Source organism: Aspergillus wentii (genome assembly GCF_001890725.1).
Source record: "Aspergillus wentii DTO 134E9 unplaced genomic scaffold ASPWEscaffold_3, whole genome shotgun sequence".
NCBI lineage: Eukaryota > Fungi > Ascomycota > Eurotiomycetes > Eurotiales > Aspergillaceae > Aspergillus > Aspergillus wentii.
In genome coordinates this window covers 3,558,653-3,578,429 of record NW_024467834.1, presented here as the reverse complement: position 1 = coordinate 3,578,429, position 19,777 = coordinate 3,558,653, and the positions used below count along the sequence as shown (strand labels likewise).

The 19,777-nt window shown below is 48.1% G+C and overlaps 11 protein-coding genes across 11 annotated transcripts; 6 read left to right on the top strand and 5 right to left on the bottom strand.

Moving 5' to 3' along the window:
• Positions 1-106: 106 nt before the first annotated feature.
• ASPWEDRAFT_39409 (uncharacterized protein) lies at positions 107-746 on the top strand (the record flags this gene model as incomplete). The annotated part of the gene is made up of 1 exon (XM_040835083.1): positions 107-746. A coding segment is annotated over exon 1 (571 nt), but the record flags the coding sequence as incomplete, so codon positions are not given.
• Positions 747-1,729: 983 nt separating this feature from the next.
• Positions 1,730-3,635, top strand: ASPWEDRAFT_464588 (arrestin C-terminal domain-containing protein). Its single transcript, XM_040836763.1, has 3 exons — positions 1,730-2,099; positions 2,166-3,050; positions 3,106-3,635. The coding sequence occupies exons 1-3, from the start codon at positions 2,022-2,024 to the stop codon at positions 3,346-3,348; spliced, it is 1,206 nt and encodes a 401-aa protein (XP_040691353.1). The 5' UTR covers positions 1,730-2,021; the 3' UTR covers positions 3,349-3,635.
• Positions 3,636-3,828: 193 nt separating this feature from the next.
• On the bottom strand, positions 3,829-4,408 carry ASPWEDRAFT_39404 (uncharacterized protein). The gene is made up of 2 exons (XM_040835082.1): positions 4,266-4,408; positions 3,829-4,205 (listed from the first exon to the last, which is right to left on the bottom strand). Exons 1-2 carry the CDS (start codon positions 4,308-4,310, stop codon positions 4,023-4,025), a joined length of 228 nt encoding a protein of 75 aa, XP_040691352.1. The 5' UTR covers positions 4,311-4,408; the 3' UTR covers positions 3,829-4,022.
• A 214-nt stretch (positions 4,409-4,622) lies between these two features.
• ASPWEDRAFT_27037 (uncharacterized protein) lies at positions 4,623-6,107 on the top strand (the record flags this gene model as incomplete). The annotated part of the gene is made up of 3 exons (XM_040832939.1): positions 4,623-4,732; positions 4,789-5,606; positions 5,659-6,107. 3 exons carry the CDS (start codon positions 4,623-4,625, stop codon positions 6,105-6,107), a joined length of 1,377 nt encoding a protein of 458 aa, XP_040691351.1.
• A 547-nt stretch (positions 6,108-6,654) lies between these two features.
• Positions 6,655-7,038, bottom strand: ASPWEDRAFT_171143 (elongin C; the record flags this gene model as incomplete). The annotated part of the gene is made up of 2 exons (XM_040830735.1): positions 6,655-6,842; positions 6,912-7,038. 2 exons carry the CDS (start codon positions 7,036-7,038, stop codon positions 6,655-6,657), a joined length of 315 nt encoding a protein of 104 aa, XP_040691350.1.
• A 509-nt stretch (positions 7,039-7,547) lies between these two features.
• On the top strand, positions 7,548-8,532 carry ASPWEDRAFT_106748 (SDR family NAD(P)-dependent oxidoreductase; the record flags this gene model as incomplete). The annotated part of the gene is made up of 3 exons (XM_040827836.1): positions 7,548-7,883; positions 7,934-8,321; positions 8,375-8,532. 3 exons carry the CDS (start codon positions 7,548-7,550, stop codon positions 8,530-8,532), a joined length of 882 nt encoding a protein of 293 aa, XP_040691349.1.
• Positions 8,533-8,854: 322 nt separating this feature from the next.
• Positions 8,855-11,266, bottom strand: ASPWEDRAFT_50781 (E1 ubiquitin-activating protein ubaB; the record flags this gene model as incomplete). Its single annotated transcript, XM_040837495.1, has 10 exons — positions 8,855-9,131; positions 9,195-9,538; positions 9,592-9,704; positions 9,753-9,931; positions 9,984-10,263; positions 10,314-10,378; positions 10,432-10,556; positions 10,609-10,845; positions 10,940-11,110; positions 11,207-11,266. 10 exons carry the CDS (start codon positions 11,264-11,266, stop codon positions 8,855-8,857), a joined length of 1,851 nt encoding a protein of 616 aa, XP_040691348.1.
• Positions 11,267-12,974: 1,708 nt separating this feature from the next.
• ASPWEDRAFT_171140 (queuosine 5'-phosphate N-glycosylase/hydrolase) lies at positions 12,975-14,348 on the top strand (the record flags this gene model as incomplete). Its single annotated transcript, XM_040830734.1, has 3 exons — positions 12,975-13,550; positions 13,613-13,844; positions 13,903-14,348. The coding sequence occupies 3 exons, from the start codon at positions 12,975-12,977 to the stop codon at positions 14,346-14,348; spliced, it is 1,254 nt and encodes a 417-aa protein (XP_040691347.1).
• Positions 14,349-14,761: 413 nt separating this feature from the next.
• On the bottom strand, positions 14,762-16,202 carry ASPWEDRAFT_27033 (uncharacterized protein; the record flags this gene model as incomplete). The annotated part of the gene is made up of 2 exons (XM_040832938.1): positions 14,762-15,944; positions 16,018-16,202. The coding sequence occupies 2 exons, from the start codon at positions 16,200-16,202 to the stop codon at positions 14,762-14,764; spliced, it is 1,368 nt and encodes a 455-aa protein (XP_040691346.1).
• A 369-nt stretch (positions 16,203-16,571) lies between these two features.
• On the top strand, positions 16,572-17,404 carry cyp5 (putative peptidyl-prolyl cis-trans isomerase; the record flags this gene model as incomplete). Its single annotated transcript, XM_040832937.1, has 3 exons — positions 16,572-16,583; positions 16,687-16,752; positions 16,859-17,404. The coding sequence occupies 3 exons, from the start codon at positions 16,572-16,574 to the stop codon at positions 17,402-17,404; spliced, it is 624 nt and encodes a 207-aa protein (XP_040691345.1).
• A 703-nt stretch (positions 17,405-18,107) lies between these two features.
• Positions 18,108-19,572, bottom strand: zpr1 (zinc finger-containing protein ZPR1; the record flags this gene model as incomplete). The annotated part of the gene is made up of 2 exons (XM_040828047.1): positions 18,108-19,406; positions 19,462-19,572. 2 exons carry the CDS (start codon positions 19,570-19,572, stop codon positions 18,108-18,110), a joined length of 1,410 nt encoding a protein of 469 aa, XP_040691344.1.
• Between the last annotated feature and the right edge of the window lie 205 nt (positions 19,573-19,777).

Genomic DNA, 19,777 nt, shown 5'->3' with positions numbered 1-19,777 from the left:
AAGCAGGGAAGAAAAGCCAGTTCATCGTGTTTACCAATGTAAACGAATCAACCTTTTCACGAGACTTCATCTCCATACATTCCCATGAGGACAATATCACACATGCGGTCGAGTCGTATAGCCCAGCTTCTCAAGTGCTCCTGGTCAAAATGACGACCAAAGATCTTCAACAAGCTTACATGGGCATCTTTAGCATTCTCGTTAGAAAGTTGAGCAAAATAAATGATAGGAATGGCCATATGGTTCGGACGAGATCGACCTTGCTGGAAACGCCTTCTCGAAAGAAGAGAGCCGACCAGGAATTCTACCCAGAGAATAGCCCCCCTGAAGGTCCACATAACTGGCCACCAGCGATAGTCGAGTCGGGCTATTCAGAGTCAAGACCAAAACTTCAAGCCGATGCCTGGTGGTGGTTAACTGCGTCGTATGGGGATGTCAAAACTGCCCTGACAGTTTCAGTGCACCGAGAAAAGAGAAAGATATCCATTCAAAGGTGGGAACTGGACGACTGTATGAGAGCGGAGCCAGCGAGAAAGATTCCTCATCTCGTACAACATGTGGTAGTTTCGAAGCGAGCAGATGCGACAGTCGACGTTGCAAATGCGCCTCTCATCCTACCGTTGGAGAATCTTCTCCTTCGACCAGCGAATGGAGACATCCTTTTGACCGAGGATGATTTGAAGACTTGGGTTGATAAAATCTGGCTGGTACAGAATTTGAGCTGATATAGAACTGTCAAACCTCAGGATATAATAATATGTCAGTGTCTGCCTTGGATTTTTAAATTAACAATCATTGATCTGCGGTCAGCATGGATGAACCTCGTATATCTAGCAGGATTCAGCCTACAAGGTCGAGTCAGCCTCGCCATGTGTAATTTCCGACCATCAACCATTATTAATAATGCTGATTCTTCATACTCGCTTCCAGATAATATCATATCACTGCATACCATTCGGGGAATAAATTGAAATTGGCTTTGCATTCTCGCCCCTGATCCAACTTCAAAAGTCGGGGGGTTGGTTGGTTATGACGTCAGTCGGTGTTTGAGCTGGATCGTTAACCATCATGAAACAAAAGAGTCTCATCAAGTCAAGGCAGTCCAGTGTAGAAAGTGTGTTTTGTATAGGCTTCTGAGGTGAGCAAGATGGGAGGAATGCTGTACCCTCATGGTGGGAGTTGTCAAGGTACGGAGCAAGGGGATACTGATTCCGCTGGATCTTCTGCCGATCCAGAGATGAAAAGACAAGCAACCAAGATATCATTGGCGTCGCAGATGGCACGTTCCACCTGCAAAATGTCGGTTGATAAGGAGTTGGGATAGATGCATCTGCTGTTGGTGGTGGAGTCGTTGAAGCTGCGGTTGGTCTGATGTACAGTAGAGACGATACTAGCAGAGATGGAATCAATTCATCAATTTCGTGCCCTGTTTCCATCAAGGAATTCCACAAACCTCTGGCTTTTATTTCCGTTGGCCCCTCGTCAGAAATTACTGCAATCGCCTCGTCAATAATCGAAAGGCTGGACGATGATCAGGGCCTCTCTAGCCGCTGACAACGATGCTCCGTTTTCTCTCTCCTTCTCCCCCACCACTTCGGCGCCAATAAACAAACTATCACTGCCACACCAGCTGTTCTCTCTGCCCTCCGCAACCCATTCGGCTATTCTTTGCTTCCTGTGAATTCGATTACCCCCACACTGGTCTTCCCCTGATATCAATAATCTGTCTCCGCCTTTTGCATTCTTGAGGCGGAGATCCCTGGCCCTTTTTGTCTGCATTTGAAACCCCCCATCGCTAGTTAGCCCCCAATCACTCCAGCTTTACCGCAACTGCGTCATCGCAGATACCTTTCCCCAGGTGTTGTGCGACCAGGTAGTTCTGCTTTCTGGGCTGGATCTATCTCTATGATCTTTTTTACGGCCTCGAAATTGTCGACTTCGTCTGTTTACCGTCTAGCCCCTAGAGCGCATTCGTTTCTACAGCTGCGTGCCCATGGTGGTGCGGGAGCAGCGCTCTCAATATGGCCGCCTTCGTGCGAGTGTCTGGCCCGCCGAATGGCAATTTTCTGATCGGGTACCCAGGTATCTCTGCGACGATGGTAAGTTGAATGCTCATTGTGGGTTGCGTGTTCTAAGCGAAATGGCATTGTTGACACAACACACAGCCTCGTATTGAAGGTAAAGTCGAGATCAGGCCCGGCGTCGGCATCACAGCTCCTGTCAACGTATCCCTCGTTACCATATCCCTCCATCGTCGCGAAACAATACATCCCTCGGCGGATTCGCTCACCAAGAAACGTCTCGCCCCGCCCCGTAAAGAGATTACCGATATTGTGGGCAAGGAGATGCTCCTGTTCCGCTGCCCGGCCGGCCGTGAATATGAGGAGGTGATATCAATGGATCTGCCCTTTGTGCTATTTATTCCTTTTGGGCGTGGTGGTCCGGACGCCTCCCGGCGAGTCCCAGCGGCCAGCTTGCAGTTGCCTAGTCGCACCGCGGAGACGTATTATGAGATGGTGGTTATGGTTCAACAAGGGCAGTCAGACCAGAGAAAATATTCATTTCCCGTGCCTCTAGCACGATACGACACGCTTTCTACATTCGGCATGTACAATCGCCCAGAGTCTGCCGAGCGAGTATCAGATCACCTAGTGACACTGGGGATATCGTTGCCGCGGTGGTCTTACGGTCCGCTCGACCCTGTGAGTGTCTACGTTAAACTCTCCCCGAACGCCCACTGGATAAGTAAAGCCAGGAAGGTTACAATCAACAAGATCACCATTGGAATCGACGAAGAGATCATATATAACCATGAGGGGGACGAACCACAACGCAAGTCGAAGACATTGACAAAGAGGACCGAGACCATTGGGGTGAAACTGCCTCCGACAGGCTTCTTAACAAACCTGGGCCTAGTATTTCCGGCAAAGGACATGAGAGACAGTGACGGCATTCTACCTCGGGGGAAAGCCCCTTTTCCAACTTACGCTGTGACGGGGTTCACAACTACATCCAGTCTCTACAAAATAGAGTACTATTTGACGGTGAAGGTTGGTTTCCTGAGACCGTACAAGACGCTATCGCTGACTTGCTAATTTGCTCAAGGCACATTTGACTTCCGCCAGAGACATTGTCATTCGACAGCCGATTGTGGTCTGCCCTCTCGATCATGCCGGGTGTAAGGAGGAAATGGAAGCCATCGAGCAGGCCGCACGCGAGGCCGTCCATGTGAATCCCGACAACCCTATGCTACCTTTACCTTCGATAGTACGACCGTCCGATCCTCATGCCCTGAGTCATCTCGGGGTTGCCATTGTGGGCAACCAGAAGAAGCCTTTGATCGATTAATCCTATATGGAGACTCGACTCGATTTTTATCCGGTGCAGAGCACCAACCCTGCACCTGTCATTGGAATAATGGACGGCTCACCATTTCCCCGTCGCAGCTGTGGGGTCTAAACCTCTATTATATCGACAGCTAGCCGCACGCGGGCCTGATATATCAGCCTGCAAGAATACGAGCGAGCTGCGAAATCACTTTGCGCCTCAAAATCATATGGTGCTCCAGCTCGCCATAGAGCAGAGCTGCTATCACGTCTTACGATTGCATGGGCCATGGAGTTTCTTTTTAGCGTGATATTTAAGGGAGCAATTTCTTTCTTTGTTGGTGGGGGATGGGGTGTTTGGGTCGGCTTTGCTTGGGTCCTGGGAGGTGATTTTCCATCTGTGCAAGGGATCGCTTGCTTTCCCATATAATCCGCTATGTATGCCCTCTATGACATGTAAGATCTATTATATTTGAGTTGACTCGATTGGCGAGCACAGCTTGTCCTGGGATATATCAACAGGTGCTAGAAAGAGAAGAGAAGAGAGGAAAAGAAAAGAAAACACGAGAACTAATTCAATCCTGCTTGGGATAGAATGAAGCAAATAAATATGCAACACTGGGTATCTGTATATCAAACCATCAAATCTATAAACAATCCACTTTTTTTTTTTTGCTCCTGTAGATCTCGAGAGAACTATTTCCCAATCTCCAAAAAGCCCATTGCCAAACTCAATGTATCCGGATCCAAAGCATTGGATTTCCGTCCATTGTCATTGTTGATATTCCGGAGACATTCTTTGAGGATTTCCAAGACGGTCTCGTATTGACGAGAAGAGGGACCAAAGGTGTTTAACGCATTCTCTAGATTTGTCGAGATCTGGAGGGGTTTATGATGTGTTAGCGGTGGTGGGTTTATGTAGATGGATTGACAACGTACCTGGAGGAGGATTTCGTTATAATCGACGCCACTTTCTGGATCCATAGAGAATACTCGAGATAATTATCTGAATTGATATTTCACTAATTTATGCTGATTCTCTGAATGCCAAAGCGACTGTTGTGGAGGAAGTTCCCCGCGATCTGCCTGAATTGATAGTGATAAGCTTGGGCCACCAAAAAGACTCGCCTTAACCTTCCGAAACTTTTTTATCGCAAATCAATTGATAGCAGCGGTGCAGCTCCATCTTTGCTTTTTTGCACAACGACAACACACGACGGTCGCTCGTGCCGTCTTCTTTCTTTTCACTATTTAGGGAGGGTTTTTTATATACAGATTTCCAGGAATTCTGTCAAAATGGCCGACGCAGATGAAGCTGCCATCCATCTTCCATCCTCGAATGACTCGGGGATGCAGATTGAGACCGATTTGTCCGACGAGACTCAGGATTTTCGCTTTTTGAACTTGTGGGTTTGACGACGCACTGTCAACTTGGATAATAGTGTGTTAACGAGCTCTGCAGTCTCTCAGATAATTCCCAAAGCAGCCTCCCCAAACGCGGCGAAAAAGACTTCGAACCGAATCCGACTCTACACCAAGCTGATATCCTTTCTGCCTCACGACAGGCAATGCACAATGCCCTCTCTTACCCTCGACTGCATAACCCGAAGAATGTTATCATAGGTGTATACGCACCAGACGGACCGACGCCGCCAGCATCAGCCAAAACCACCGAACCCGCGGAGTCCAAGAAACCCGATACAGACGCAACCGCAACCGCAGACGCAGAACCAGAATTCAGCAAGAAACCCGCAGGAACGGGAATGATGGGCGTGTCTGCAGATGCATGCGTCTACGTGTCGAACCCCAAGGGTCAGTTCTTCCGAACAATGGGTCAGGCGGATCGTTGGAATCGGGTGTGGTTGCTTCCCGAGGAGGCGCTGTATCTGATTGAAAGAGGAAGTTTGGATATTCGGTGGCCTGTTTGGATGACTGGGCCCGCGGGTGAGGTTGGGAATGAGGAAGTTGGGATTCCCATGAGCTTGCAGGCTGCGTATTCGTGCTTTATCGGGCGCGATGGGTTGACGCTGGAGCGGTACTCGGTATATACTGGGTTGAAGCGATTGGGGTATACGATGCTTCGAGCTGCGAGCTGGGATGAGCATGGAGATGGAATGGAGGGTGATTCTACCGAATCAGAGGGCAGTCAAGTACAGAAGCCGCAAGGTCCTGGCTTGGCTGGGATCTTTGGCCGGTTTTTGGAATGGCTCTCTGACTCCAGTTCGACGGGCTCTACGGCGACAGGTCCTCTTGCTGGTGTCGGTATACACCGCAGCTATAGTGAGTTTTGGTGTTCCTATACACTCGAGATTTGGTTGCTAATTGTTGTTAGACGATATATACCGCAGACTTGCTATAGTCCCGTGGTATGATCCTGTTAACCCTCAAACACCACGCACACCTACCACCCCGCCATTCCGAATTGCTTTCAGCGTTTACAAACCGTCTACTCCTTTCCGCAAAACTGCACCCCCGACTCCGGATTTCCGTATTGCCGTTGTCGACGCGCGCAGGCAGACTACTATCCCAACCGTGTCTCAGCTCGGTGCGCTGCTGGAGAGCACGCCATTGGACCCTCCACAGGGCCCGAAGATGGAGAAACAACTCTATATGCGACTACGACATGGATACCGAAATGTCATCTTGGCCGTTTTCGATCAGGGCGTGGTGAGCTACCTTCGGGTCGCAGATGCAGCATTCGGAAAAGAAAAGATATACGGTGACAAGGGAGCCCCGCGAGGTCCTAAAAATGGAGGATATAGACCGAAGCCTAAGCGCTGATTATGAGATACGATTCTTTACGATTTTCTAGATAATTACAGCAAAACAGAACGGACTGTAGGAGCATGTCTCCCCTGGAATAAGGCCCTGATATCCATGGATAGATGGATAAGAACCGAATAAGAGGGAGCTATGTCTTTTGACTGATCTGCCATCATCTTTAGAGCGTCCGACCATTGTGACAATCAGGTTGGATGCTAGATGCTCAGATGGCCAAGCCTTGTTCGGCTTGTTTCAAGCAGGTTTGACCATGCCACCAAGTGTGACAAGGGGAAGGGATAGGTGCTATTTGAGGCACTTGGGAAGCTGAAATAGTCTCCTAGACATGATGAAACACCGCGTGTCTCCATCTTGATTCGTTTCAAATACATACCCAGAATCCAACGCCTCCATGTTTGCAAGTAATGTACATATTTTTCAAGTAAACTCCGATTCCCATTACCATCCGTAGCAAGTCAAAGTCATATCAGTCGTCAGAATGCACGAGAACGCCTAGATCTAATCAGCATGCAGAACACACCCAATGAAAAGTAGGACATACTCGTCATTATGTATCGAGATAATCGGCCGCCATCAACAGTTCCAAGCACAGCTCAGGCGGGATATCCATATCCGGCACATCTGCCTGATCCTTGTTCTTCTGGTTGTAGCAGAAATATTCGCAGACTTTCTCGAGGACGATCCCGCTTATGTTCTCCAGTACACAGCGTCCGGTGATAGCTTCTGAGAAGTTGCCTGTATCCACAAAACCAATAAATTAGCAAGAGTACTAATATAACCAGAAAAAAGAAAAGAGATACTGACTCGATGGCTCCAACATGCGGCGTATTGTCCCCGAGACACAGGCCGTGCTGCGGGGTATGACAAACTCGAATCCATCCCCAGACACTAGTGTCACGTATTCTGACGGCGTAGATGCTGAAGAAGACATTCTGACACACACTGCTCTCTTCAGTGATCCGTAAACAGCGTGGTGTAAATGAGAATGGGAGAGAGAAAGAGAAAGGTGGAATACTAGGCAGCGATGCTGGCCGGATTGTTTCTTTTTCCTTTTCGCGTTGGTTCCGCTTACTGGTCCGTGCTCAAGCTGTTCCAATGCTCCAAACTGACATCATTTCTTTCTATCTTGACATTGTCCATTGTTTCTTTGTTTGTCTTGTTATCGTATTATCGGGGTTGCTAGGATATACCAAGTGTTTTGATGAACTAATACCTAATACAATGTCTCCATCTCTTGTTCTCAGACCCCGCATCCCCGAAGGTATTGCTACAGCTGCTGCTATACCACTCCGCGCGCAACGGCCTACATGCCATTCGCAAAGCCAATTATTCTCTATAATCTTTAGTTCTTCTCGAAATGCATCCTCCTCTACATTGAATAATGATCCGAAGTCCCCTGCAGCATTTAAAGCAGCCGACCGCCTCTCTGGACGAACATGCATGATCACGGGCGGAACATCGGGAATTGGATACGCGATTGCCGAAAGATTTCTCCAAGAAGGTGCAGATAGGGTGATACTTGTCGGGAGATCGTATAAGCGTCTTCAGAATGCTGCTTTTCGATTAGAGGATTCCCCTGCTGTTGCATCGTGCAGTGACAGCGATGTCGCGACTAGGGCGCCGGAGGAAGATAACCAGGAAAAGGGAGAGAGGGAATTGGATATGACTCGGATACAGCCGAACGGTACACTGGTTAATTCATCAGATAAAGTGGATTTACTAGTTGGAGATGTATCAGATGTTGGGTCGTGGGTGCGTGAGTTGGAGAAGGAAATGGTAAGCTGTTCTAGTCCTAGTTCACAAGTACTTTTCTTACAATTGCACAGCAATCAGTCGATATCCTTGTCAACGCGGCAGGCATTTCCCTCTCCAGCATTCTCCCAAAGACCGAACCGGGTGACATATCCCAAACACTCCGCACAAACCTCGAAGGTGCAATGCTTACCTCGCGGGCTTTGGTGCGTGCCGCAATCCGCAGTCGCATGAAGAACCGCAAGAATACAGAAACGAAGCCTCCTTCAAAATGCATCATCAACGTATCCTCATTGCTTGCTGTAAAGGGAGGAACAGGCGCCGTTCCATACGCCGCCTCAAAGGCAGGAATACTAGGCCTGACTCGTTCGCTGACTGTTGAGGCGGCAAACTCGCTACGAGATGTGGTCATTCGTTCTAATGCCATTGTGCCCGGATATATCGAGACGCCGATGATTGCAGGTATGTTGGCTTCTGCTAGAGTCAAGGAATGAGAGACTTACGATCTATTTCAGATTTCAGTGACGGTGAAACGTCCAGGCTAAAAGAGACTATCCCTCTCCGACGGTTTGGTGATCCCCGTGAAATCGCCGATGCGGCTGTCTTCCTGGCACAAAACGAATATGCCAATAATTGCGTCCTCAATTTGGATGGCGGGTTGAGTGCTGTTTGATATGACCATATCTTACAATCGACGACTCGCCCGGGTCGCCTACGTGAGTTGAGTTATAGATCCAAATAGCACTTCACCCATCACTGTGACTTTGGATACCACGCAAACCCGATAATGTTTGGGTTCTCTTACGAGGAAATGTAAATCAAGTTGGGAAAGCTGATAAAAATCTGCGACAGCTACTGGTTGAGCTGATCAATTGAAATTTCCAGTGAAATTCTTGTTCGTAACATATTTTACAAAAACAAAGATGGCAATCTCAAGATATCTCACAAAACCGAGAAGGCCAAGTGGGAAATATCGTTTATTCTAAATTTGCCGTTCAATCATCAATCAAGATGGCTCCTCCATCCGTCTCGTCCAAGACAATAGGATTTGCTCCGTCTCCATCTGTAGCAGAGCCGTTCGCAACGCGTTTCGCTCGGTCATGGCCGTTACTCAAACCGGCTTCTTCGGCCTTCCGTTTGCCTGTGACGGCTTCGGTGGCGGGAGTGATATTCACAGGTTCACTGACAGGTGCCGGGGTCTTAGGCTTTAGTGGAATGTCAATGACCTTCTCAAGTGACACAGGCTTCTTGCCCTCTGTGGGGGCTTCCGATCTATTTAAATATAAAGTAGTTAGTAACTGGTCATAGGAAATGATATCCAGGGTTCTGTCTCACTTTTCAGGGACCATGACAACAAGTTCAAGGTTCACGCGTGGCTCATCATCCTCATCCACAACCGTAATAAAACTTTCATCTTTCACGCCCAGATCTGATAGCTTCTTGGGCAAGTTGTCTTCAAGATCGGGATCGTAGATAGTTCCAATGTCAGTGTTGAGGGAGAACTCTTCGCCATAGCCTAGCTGAAGGCGGAGTACGCTCTCGACCAAATCATTCACAGTTGCACGCTCCGGATCAATGGTGATCCTTCCCTGAGCTACAGAGCAGATGGGGCAGTTGGGGTTTGGTGGTTTGAGGGAGTCGGAATTGATTGCTCGGACACCTGAGCGCTCCAGGAAAACCTTCGCAGTAAGTTAGTATATAGGAATCAAGAAAAATGAAGAAAATACAGTACCATCTTAGCATTTTCAAAGTCATTCTTCAGCACCTTAACGGCTTGCAGAACGCAAAGACCGGCAGTCATGGCGTTGGTAGTCGCAATTGCGGGGATAATGTTACCGGCCATCTCTGTCAAGGTAGTCAGTAAATGGCCTTCTATTATATGAATCGACTCACGTTTGATATCGAACTTTGATTTGGGTTCAATTCCGAAAATCGTCGATCGTAGGTTGGCACTGGCTGCGACAAAATCCAAGGTATCAACGTCATCTTTGTCAAAGTCTAGAATAGGTTGCGCATCGCCCTCTTTAGTTGTTTCCTGGAGGGTCTTTAATCTTTTGCTTAGGCGATCCAAACTGCGAGTTGTCAGTTAAACGGCTTAAATTCTCGGAACAAGGCTCCACGGACCTGTCCTTGAAAACAACAAAGTCTTCTGCTAACGACCACACCTTTTGATCATTGTCGGAGATTGAGGCCTCGATGGAGGATGATTCACCAGATACCTTATCAAAGTCCAGGGACTCTGGGGGCTGGCGAGTCTTCCACATGTCTTCCATGCCCCGTAAACGATCGATGTCCTCCTTGAATACTTTCTCAAAGACCTTCCGATGGAACTCTTCGGAGCCCATCGACTGACGGATGTTTTTGAGCGCTTGCGCTTCCCGACGGAGGTTGGCAATTTCTTCCGCTATTATCACATCAGTTGATAGACTATCGGCAAAATTTTCAGATACCCACCATTTTCAGAATCCTCAGTATGATCAAAAGCCTCTGTCTCATCCTCGCTAGTGCCAAACAGCTCACTTGTTTGAATTAGCCAGTATGTCCCGCCACGAGCATTTGTTCGAGTACTCACGGAAAGAGGTAGCTTTTGGCCCAGACAATACAATGAATGGGTTGGCTGGGGGTACTGCGAATGGTACAGACGGGGAAGGATTTCGGGACTTCTTTAGAATTGCAATCGTAACATTCGGTTTGACTCTGTCCGTCGTCAGTAAGTGAAGGGCAACATTCCTACTCCATAGAATCTCACCTTCTTGATCACCTGGACTTGACCATTGAACCCCGTCGTTCCACTCTCAATCAACGGCACGTTGGCAGCCAAGCACATCCGGTTCACATGGCGACGAGCATCGAGGTTATCCAGGGCGTTGAACACCACATTGAAAGTTCCAAACCAGTCCACGTTGAACTGGGTATCTTTGATGTTTGCATGATATGCCTCGAGTTTTGCGCTGGGCTGGAATTTATGTGCAACCTCCTTCGCGACCTATGAACAATGATATCGTCAGATTGCGCCTATGCGAACGAGGCTAGGGAGGGGCGTTCGTAGGAAACAAGGCCGAGCGAGCGGGTAGACGCACCAGAGCTTTCGATTTTTTGATATGCTCGAAGCGGAAGAGGAACTGGCGATTCAAATTGCTTAGATCAATGGTATCGAGGTCGATTATGTGGATTTCGCCAAAGCCGGTAAGGAGGAGGTTCTTGAGTAGCTCGCAACCGATGCCGCCAGCGCCCACGAGAAGCACTCGCGACTATTGAAACCAAGCAAGAGTGTCAGAAACGCGATCATAGAAAGAAGCTCGAGAAAGGTGCAAATAGAGGGATTGGGTGATGTCGGGGGATGTTACCTCTTTAATGGTCCTGGACAGCGTACCGAGTGAGCGCTTGAGCGAGTCGTCGCGAGCCATGATTGCGGCGCAAGGGAATAGCCAAAATTGGGAATCTCTGTCAATAAGACCACTCAGGGGTCACTAGAAATACATCTCCAGGAGTGGAATAAGACCCGGAAGGGAATTGGGAGGAGGAGGGGAGGTGGAGAGAGGAGAAGGCGAGGAAGAAGTGAAGGCAAGTTGAAGTTGTTGGAGCTGGAGCTGGAGAGGGACAAGAAGGAATTCCGGATGCAGCAACGAGTCGAGCAGAAGGACAATTTCGCATCAACACTGTCGGTTTATTTCATGCAGGGTCTAAGAAGACATGCCAGTGAATGCCTGTTTGATTTATCTGCAGGTGATAGGAAAAAGAAATAAATCTTCCTAACGAGAAAACTCTCCTTGAGCCCAGACAGCTACTGACTATGACGACAGTGCTCTCTCGGCGACTCGGAATTCATTTTCGACACCAACAACCCATCATCTCATACAGACCGGGAATTCGTTCATTTCTAGAAAAGCAATATGGATGTGTTGATCCTGAGATATTCCCATGACTGAAGGGAGCTGCATTTTCCCGGGCACACCGTGGTTGGAGATGTCGTGAGACCTCACTTCCTGCCGTCTTCCGCGAGTTCAAAGACATCATCAATCACCTTTTCCTCTACAGAGTATTCAAAGCTCCTTGATTCCCTGATAAGCATGCTTATTATAGAATGGTTACTGACTGGAGTTGCTTGCATAGATAATGTCGAAGCTGCCGCAGAGGGAGAGATCAGCATGTCTCCGGCCAGAAAACGGTGGCAATCAGCAACTACGGGATTGCCATGATTCTAGCCGATAGAGGAAGAGTCATAAACTCCCAATCGCCATGTCGAAAGTACAGATAGAGGGGGAGAATATCCATGTGAAGATCCACATCTCAGGAGGCACGGGAGAGCGCCCTTAATGCCCATCGGCAGGCCATCGCCTCTGAAGGCAGACTTGCACAGAATCTGACGATATGAATCTGACCTGTCTATTCACGGTCAGCCTTCATTTATCTACAGAATACAGGGTAGAATGCGATCATGGAGCAGAGTCGAATGGATGCTTATCAGATGGAGGGAGTTAATGCCACACACCGACCAGAGCAATGCTTGTCTGGATCTTCATGCCTATCACCATCCTAAACATCCCTCCGTGGTGTCTTGCATACAATCCAGCTGCAGGGTAAATTAATTGCCCAACTCTTATAATCATCGATGCCTCTTGCTCTCTTCGAAATAAATCGTCGTTGAAACCCTCTCACTTGCTTATGTAACGTATGAATCAAAGACGAAAAAAAAAATCATATCGATAAAATAAAATAAAACAAAAAAAAGATAAAGAAACTGTTCGCTTCAATCGGTCGCACTCGCTTTTCCCCCCTCGTTTTCTTCCATTTCCCTTTCTATTTCTTGCTCGGGAAATCCCCCTTGAATCTCAAGCAAACCCAATTAATTCATTATTCAGAGTTTGCCCCGATCTGCCCAAGTGTTTGGGTTAAAATACTTCGGTTGCTCTCGTGGAGAACAAACGAACGAACCACCGTGCGCGAGAAGTTCTCTACTCCTCCTTTTCCAATCAAACTTTTCTCCATTTCGTTTGAAAAGGGAAGAAAAATTATAAAAGGTCGAGAAGAAGAGAAAGGCCCGAATAATTGAAAAACCAGACCCCTCAATCGTCCCGGAGGCAGCGCCCTTGACCATAGATGAAAGGACCCGCCATGTCGGACGACGAAGCAGACCCCGAACTTCTCGCTCTTTTGCGCAAGTCTTTAGGATTGGGAGGAGGAGCAGCGAATCCTCGTGCAGCTGAGACCAAGGTCCTGGAGAATGCTCAATACGTTTTCGACAATGCGATCGATGTCGCTTTGAACCCCGCCAAAACCAAGGAAGCCGCAGAGACAATATGGCAACAGATGCAGAAGAAGGAATACTCTGCACAGACATGGGCGGAGCATGAGTTACATCCCAAGACCAAGGACGAGGCCACTGTCGATTTCATCTTCACCATGGACCTGTTGAATTTCAGCTTTTGGTCGGATCAGGAGGATGAATCTAAACGGTTTGCAATTGAGTATCGGGGCAAGAAGTGGACAGGGTACTGGAGCTTGGTCGCTGCTTTGCAAAGGGCCTTGGAGGAAGGAATCCCAATCACGGACCCCGAATTCTGGGTGAACGAGGAGGCGTGCACGGATGAACGACTCAAACATGTGTTTCGATCCGCAACCGATGAGGAAATGCCCTTGCTTGAAGACCGAATGGAGTGCTTGCGTGAGGCTGGAAGGGTTCTTTGCAAGGTATGCTGAAGCCATGGCCTCTTGTCTTGTACATCAATGGACTCTAACCGATATCTTCCTAGGATTTCGAGGGTAGCTTCGCGAACTGCATCTACAACTCCAACTACTCTGCTGCGGCCCTTGTCAACCTATTAGCAGAGAACTTTCCCTGCTTCCGTGATGAGACAAGCTTCCAGGGACGAAGAGTTCGGTTGTATAAACGAGCACAGATTCTCATCGCAGATCTGTGGGCTTGTTTCAACGGCGAAAGCTATGGGGAATTTCATGATATTGACAAAATCACAATGTTTGCAGGTAAGTCTTACCATCTTTACTTTTCTTTATCATCTGGCTTGCGACTCACAGTACATAGATTACCGAATTCCCCAAATTCTTCACTTCCTCGGCTGTCTCATGTACTCACCCCCGCTGGACAACCACATCCGAAGCCTGAAGACTATACCCAGCGGATCAAACTGGGAGATTGAACTCCGTGCCACCAGCATCTGGTGTGTGGAGCTAATCAGACGCGAAATCGAACGAAGGCACCCAGAAGTGAAGAATGAAAGACAGCAGCAGGCGCAACAAAAACAACAACAACAAAACGAAGCCTTCGGCAATTCGAACGGCGTCACCGAAATTGAAGAAAAGAAGTGCACAACCCAAAAGCACTCGAAAAGACAAAGCTTACAAGAGCCCAACGTGGCCGGTGTCAATGCAATCCTCATTGACTTTTTCTTGTACGACACAATGAAAGACATCGAGAGAGAAGGCCGCGAAACAATTCCCCATCATCGGACAAGGAGTATTTGGTATTGATTTTTCTTTTCCTTTCATATATTTTCTTTATGTCTTTCGTTTTGTTCATCATAATACCCTTGTTGTCTAGTTTGAATTTTTTGGGGAATTAGCGGTGTCGTCGACTCTGGGTTTTGCATAGAGGTAGATTCTTTTTATCATTCGTTTCTCTTTCTTTGTCGCTCTGGAAGCGATATAAAAGCTGTTTCTCGAGTCTTGGACTCTAGATTAGATGGAGCATTCACTTTCATGAGGTGCTTTTAGACTAGAGCTGAGGCAGTTGAAAATAGGTTTCTTGTCTCGGTTGAGACTAAAATAACAAAAAACCAATGATCTAAGACCAAGAATCCTGGATTGTGAAAGGGTATCATATTTAGGTAAAATTCGCTATGGAAATCATGAAAATAAAAATACAATGTCACTAGAGAAAAACCTCATGCGGCAACCCGACCTGTTCTCTCCATCTGCTGAATCCGCGTCATAATTTCTGCCTTCCATTCAATATAATCTTCTCGGCGGTCCTCGCTCAACCAGTCCACACGATCTTGCATCATTGTCCCAAGGCCAGGTAGTAAGCCTCCTTTTGAAGGGTCCCCGGAGAGAAGAGAACGGCCCTTCCTCTGCCGCTTTGTCGGGTTCTCAGTGTCATCGTTAATACCATCGTCTCCGTAACTGTCCTCGCCGGCCAAGTATGCAGCATCGCCATCCAGCTCTCCAGCTTGGGGAATGTTATCAAACCACTCCTTGCCGTGGGCCCAATTCTGTTCCATTATGATAGCGATCCACTGGTCGACATCGTCACGGTGTCTCCGTTCCGTGGAAAGACCAAGGCTTGCTAGAGCTGTCTGGCGCATTTCGGAAAACGTTTTCTTGTCCATCTTCTTTGTTTCACCGGCAGTCGATTCAGGTCCCGCCTCATCGGAAGGGTTTCGTCGCCGAGCGAGAACGAGGAAATAAATAGCCACGATTAGAGCGTAGATAAGTTCCTTGAAATCTTCGTCCTTTTCCTTGTCCTTGACTAGTATGACCGGCTCTAAAAATTCCAGTGTCTCTTCGTCCATTTCCTCGTCGTCATTGCTGGAGAAAGCCGAAATGAAATACAGAACAGACGACACACCCGCGAATATATGCGGTGGCAGTGTTTTGGAAATAGGAGGTCGGGACCATGTATTCGTTCGTGGTGCAGGGGTAGATAGCGTCTTGCACACTTCCCGGGTTGATCTCATCGCCCATGCCGGGGCATCAGGGATGATTGTAGAGCTCGAAAGGCCATTGGAACGAATCCTAGCCTTCTGCGGAGTACTCGAGGTTGCTGGTTTTGGCGTGCTACTAAGTGTTCTCTTCAACGGCGTAGGTTTACTGGGTGTATTCTGAAGACCTCGCGGCGTCGCTGCAGCTTTCGATGGCGTCCGTGTGGTTCTTGATTCTTTCGTAGGGGTTGAAGGTCCAGAAGCTGAACGTGATGGTGTCCCAGGAGCCGAGGCACTTCCCGTGCGACTTGTACCACTCACACTTGTTGATAGAGATCGGTCAAGGAAAGAAAAGAGTTTCTTGTATGCTCGCGGAGGACATGGTGGGTGGCCGAGTAGCGGAGGTAACTTGAGCGTCCGGCTCAGCCTGTCATTGTTCAAAAGACTATTTAGCAATCCAATCGAGGGCAGATGCGTGTGATATGAGATTCCAGACAAACCTTTTGCAAGCAATCTCGGCACAGGCATAGGGTCTTGCGATTTCTTCCTCGGGTCTCAAGCTGGTCGAAAAGCTTCGGGATTGCGCGACGAGAGATAGGGCCAAACTGAGAAGTTCTGGTGGTAGGTCATTGGCATGAGTGGGCAAAAGGTGCCCCAAGGCCTGTTCAACGGGTTTATTATTCATAGTCTTCTTGTTTCCCTTCACCAGGACATCTGGTGACTGATAGGAAGGGAGTTGGTGTTTTCCTCAGGGAATGTCTCGAGGCGGAGAATTGAATACAAGGGGCGGAAATGCTATTCAAGCTTGACTGACCCAAGCAACCTGCAAAAAATGAGATATAGAAAAGAAAAATGATGATATTTCCACTTTAAATATTTTAGAATCATCAGTATCAATCCAAAATAGCACAATTGTAACATGTCCAGCTTCACCTAATCACCAGTTTGGCGTCTTCATGATGACTAAGGCATCTCTCTCAAGCGGCGTTTTCTCGCCGTCTCTCCACCACAATTGCTGTCATTCCATGAGATAGCTCAAGATCTACCAGAAGCAATGTCTGTTACGGTGAGTATAGCCTTCTCCATAATTTTGAGCAAGCTATCGCTTCCCTCAGTATGAAAACCCCGCAGAATGACGCATTTACTGATCATCGCGAACCGTCATATAGCTCCATACCACCCAAGGCGACCTGAAGGTCGAGCTGTTCTGCGAAACAGTCCCCCAGACAGCAGAGGTATGTATATATGGGCTACATCTGCTCTTCTCTCGATCAAAAGAGACTCCATTGATTATCACCTCCATCAAGTCTGAAATTACTAATGCAAGATCGCGCTACTTAGAACTTCCTCGCCCTCTGCGCATGCGGCGCATACAATAACACCCCCTTCCACCGTTTTATTCCTGGATTCATGATCCAAGGCGGCGATATATCCCTCGGACCAGCGACAGCGCCCTCCATAAAGCCACTGGTTCCCTTCGAAATCCCCAAAGGTGGCACCTCAATCTACCACCCGTCAGCCCTGAATCAAGAAATCCACATCCCTGCCCTCCGGCACAATACGCGCGGAATCCTCTCTATGGCCGCTCGACCCGTCAAAGATCGCACAGCACCTGGCTCGCAGAATGCTACGGGGGCCACGATTAATGGAAGCCAGTTCTTCGTCACCTTTGCCGCAGCACCGCATCTGGATGGAAATAGTACCGTGTTTGGAAAAGTGTTGAACCTGACCGCTCAAGATGAGGGAGGTGATGTGCTGGGTAATCTGGAAAAGGCCAATGTCAAGGTTGATAAAAAGGGGAGGGTGATACAGCCAAAAGAGGGGGAGGAGCATGCAGCCATGCGTATCAACAGGGTGACGATTCATGCGAACCCATTCGCAAAGTGAGAACCTGTGACATTCTGAATAAAAATGTCTATCTTCAATAGAGGGACTCTTTGATTGTGCTCCGAACCATCGTCCAGACATGGCAACGGTCGAGTCAACGGCGACCCGGAAATGCTTCAGCACCAAAAAGGATAAAGAGATGCCCGACCAAAGACCCAAGAAGCTGCCGAGTGGTGATTCAAGTATCCAATCGAATGATTGCTACGGAAAACTTTACCCAGCAGGGTTCAATGGCCATTGCCGATGCCGGGCGTTACGAAACCTACGTTGGCAACTTGTGCTATGAAGCAGGAAAGCTGGGTGTTTTTACGATGAGTTCAATCCCAAATGTTTGAATACGAGAAGACTACTCGGATACTCTCTGTCCTCTAGGACAGCCATTTAGGGATTTTCTACAAGGCATGGCTAGACGAATGCTGAATGAATTGAAAATGATCATAAACACTTCTCCTACCAACTTTTGTAGACCACCCAATGCCCCAAAAATCACAATACAAACACCCAGTAACAACATTATGAGACAGATCTACTCACATCGGATATCTAGGAAACATGAAAAGAAACGAATCGTGCAAAACTTGCAAAACACACCACCATGCAAACGTCAGAAAGCATAAATCAAGAAAATATCATGCACATCATGAGAAAAAGACAAACGTCATGCCGAAGTACTAAAAGAAAGAAATCATGCCAGGGGTATCAATTATGACTTCTGCTCCTCAGCACCCTCCTTGGCATCCTTGTCTTTGTTCTCTTCGTCCTCCTCGTACCCCTCGATCTTCATGTCCTTCAGACCGAGTTCATCCTCTTCCTCATCGGTACGGGTGTACTCTTCGATTGTGATTTGAGGGTCAGGTTCAGGGGCGCACAGATCCTGGACATAACTGTTGGCCAAGGGGTCCTCGAGTGTGATGACAAATTTCATCTCTCCGCTGATGGCGGTTTCAAGGCGATCGAAGAATTTAGTCCATGTCTCCTTTTCGCTGGCAGCCATACTGTCTCCTCCAGAGTTGTTCTTGTCGTCGATATCGAAGATCTGACCCTTCAGCTGGTCGCGGATTTCGGTAAGCAATCCTTCGACGGTGGTGAAGCGTCCGCCCAAGGTACCGGGCTGCACACTCATCTGGAGTTCGTCACTGTTAAGGGCACAGGTGTCGGACTTGAGGATATCACGAGAAAGATCCGTGATGTTTTCCACCCTCAGGGTGATCCGCTTGCCCTTCTCCGGAACCTCACCACCGGTCTTTACCTCGTTGGTACGGTAGCCGCAGTGTTCGCAGACGGTACTCCAGACGAAAACTTCCTTGAAGTAAGGAATGTTAACTTTTTGCATGTTGACAAAGCAATCCTTCGTGCAGCCAGGGCATTCAGTGGGCAAGCTGTAAACCTTTCCATCAATGATGTCAAGATCTTCAGGGTCACCGAAGCCTTCCTGCAGAGCAACGCCTTCACCCTTCGCGGCGTTCGGGTCGTTGGCAATTCCAAGCTCCTCATTCTGCTCGTGGGTACGAGGGTAGTCGTGACGTCGGTATTTGTTTCCCTTGTCCAAAGGGGAGGGTGCAATCCATGAGTTGCCGGTCATATCATCAAGAGAGACAGTGAAGGGGAAGCCTTCTCCATCGAGGATCTTCTGAAGTTTCTCGATGATGGGTTCAAGAGCCTCGAAGAGCTCGGGGGCCTGGATCTTGCGCAGTGGTTGCTCACTAGACAGCGATTCGTGGATTCTCTGAATAACACCCTCCACGTTGGTCATCTGGCCCTCTCCCTTGGGCATCTCAATATCAAGAGACTCAAGCTTGAAGATCGAAATGTCACTTCGAATGACCTGGCGCTGGAGGTCGTTCACGTTCTCGACTTCGAGGGTGTACTTGGCTCCTTTCTCCTGGATTTGACCGGCAGACTTGACTGAGTTGTTCTTGAAATGGCAATGTTCGCAATCGAAGGATTCGAGGATAATGTCGCGGAAGTAAGGGACGCGGAGGAGCAAGAGTCTGGTCATTCCCTGTAAAATTATGGTCAGTATTCTTGTTTCTCTCACTCTCAACAAGGAGCCATACATTTTCATGGCAATTCATGCAAAGACTCTCCACCTGCATAACACCGGTATCCTCATTTCTCTCCACCAGTTGACCAGGCGTTTGGAACTGCGACTCGGCTTCTGTCGACATGATGGACAATATATATGATGACAAAAAAAAAAAATCGAAAATGGAAGGAATAGTTTCAAAAGCACGCTTAGGAGGGTTCTCTAATTCTCTCTATAAGACAGCAGGAAGCACTGAGATATACCCTTCAGGCAAGAGAAAACACAATGATAAGCAATTATTAAGACCGAGGGAAGAAAAATTCCACCAGCAACCACGGGAACGTTCC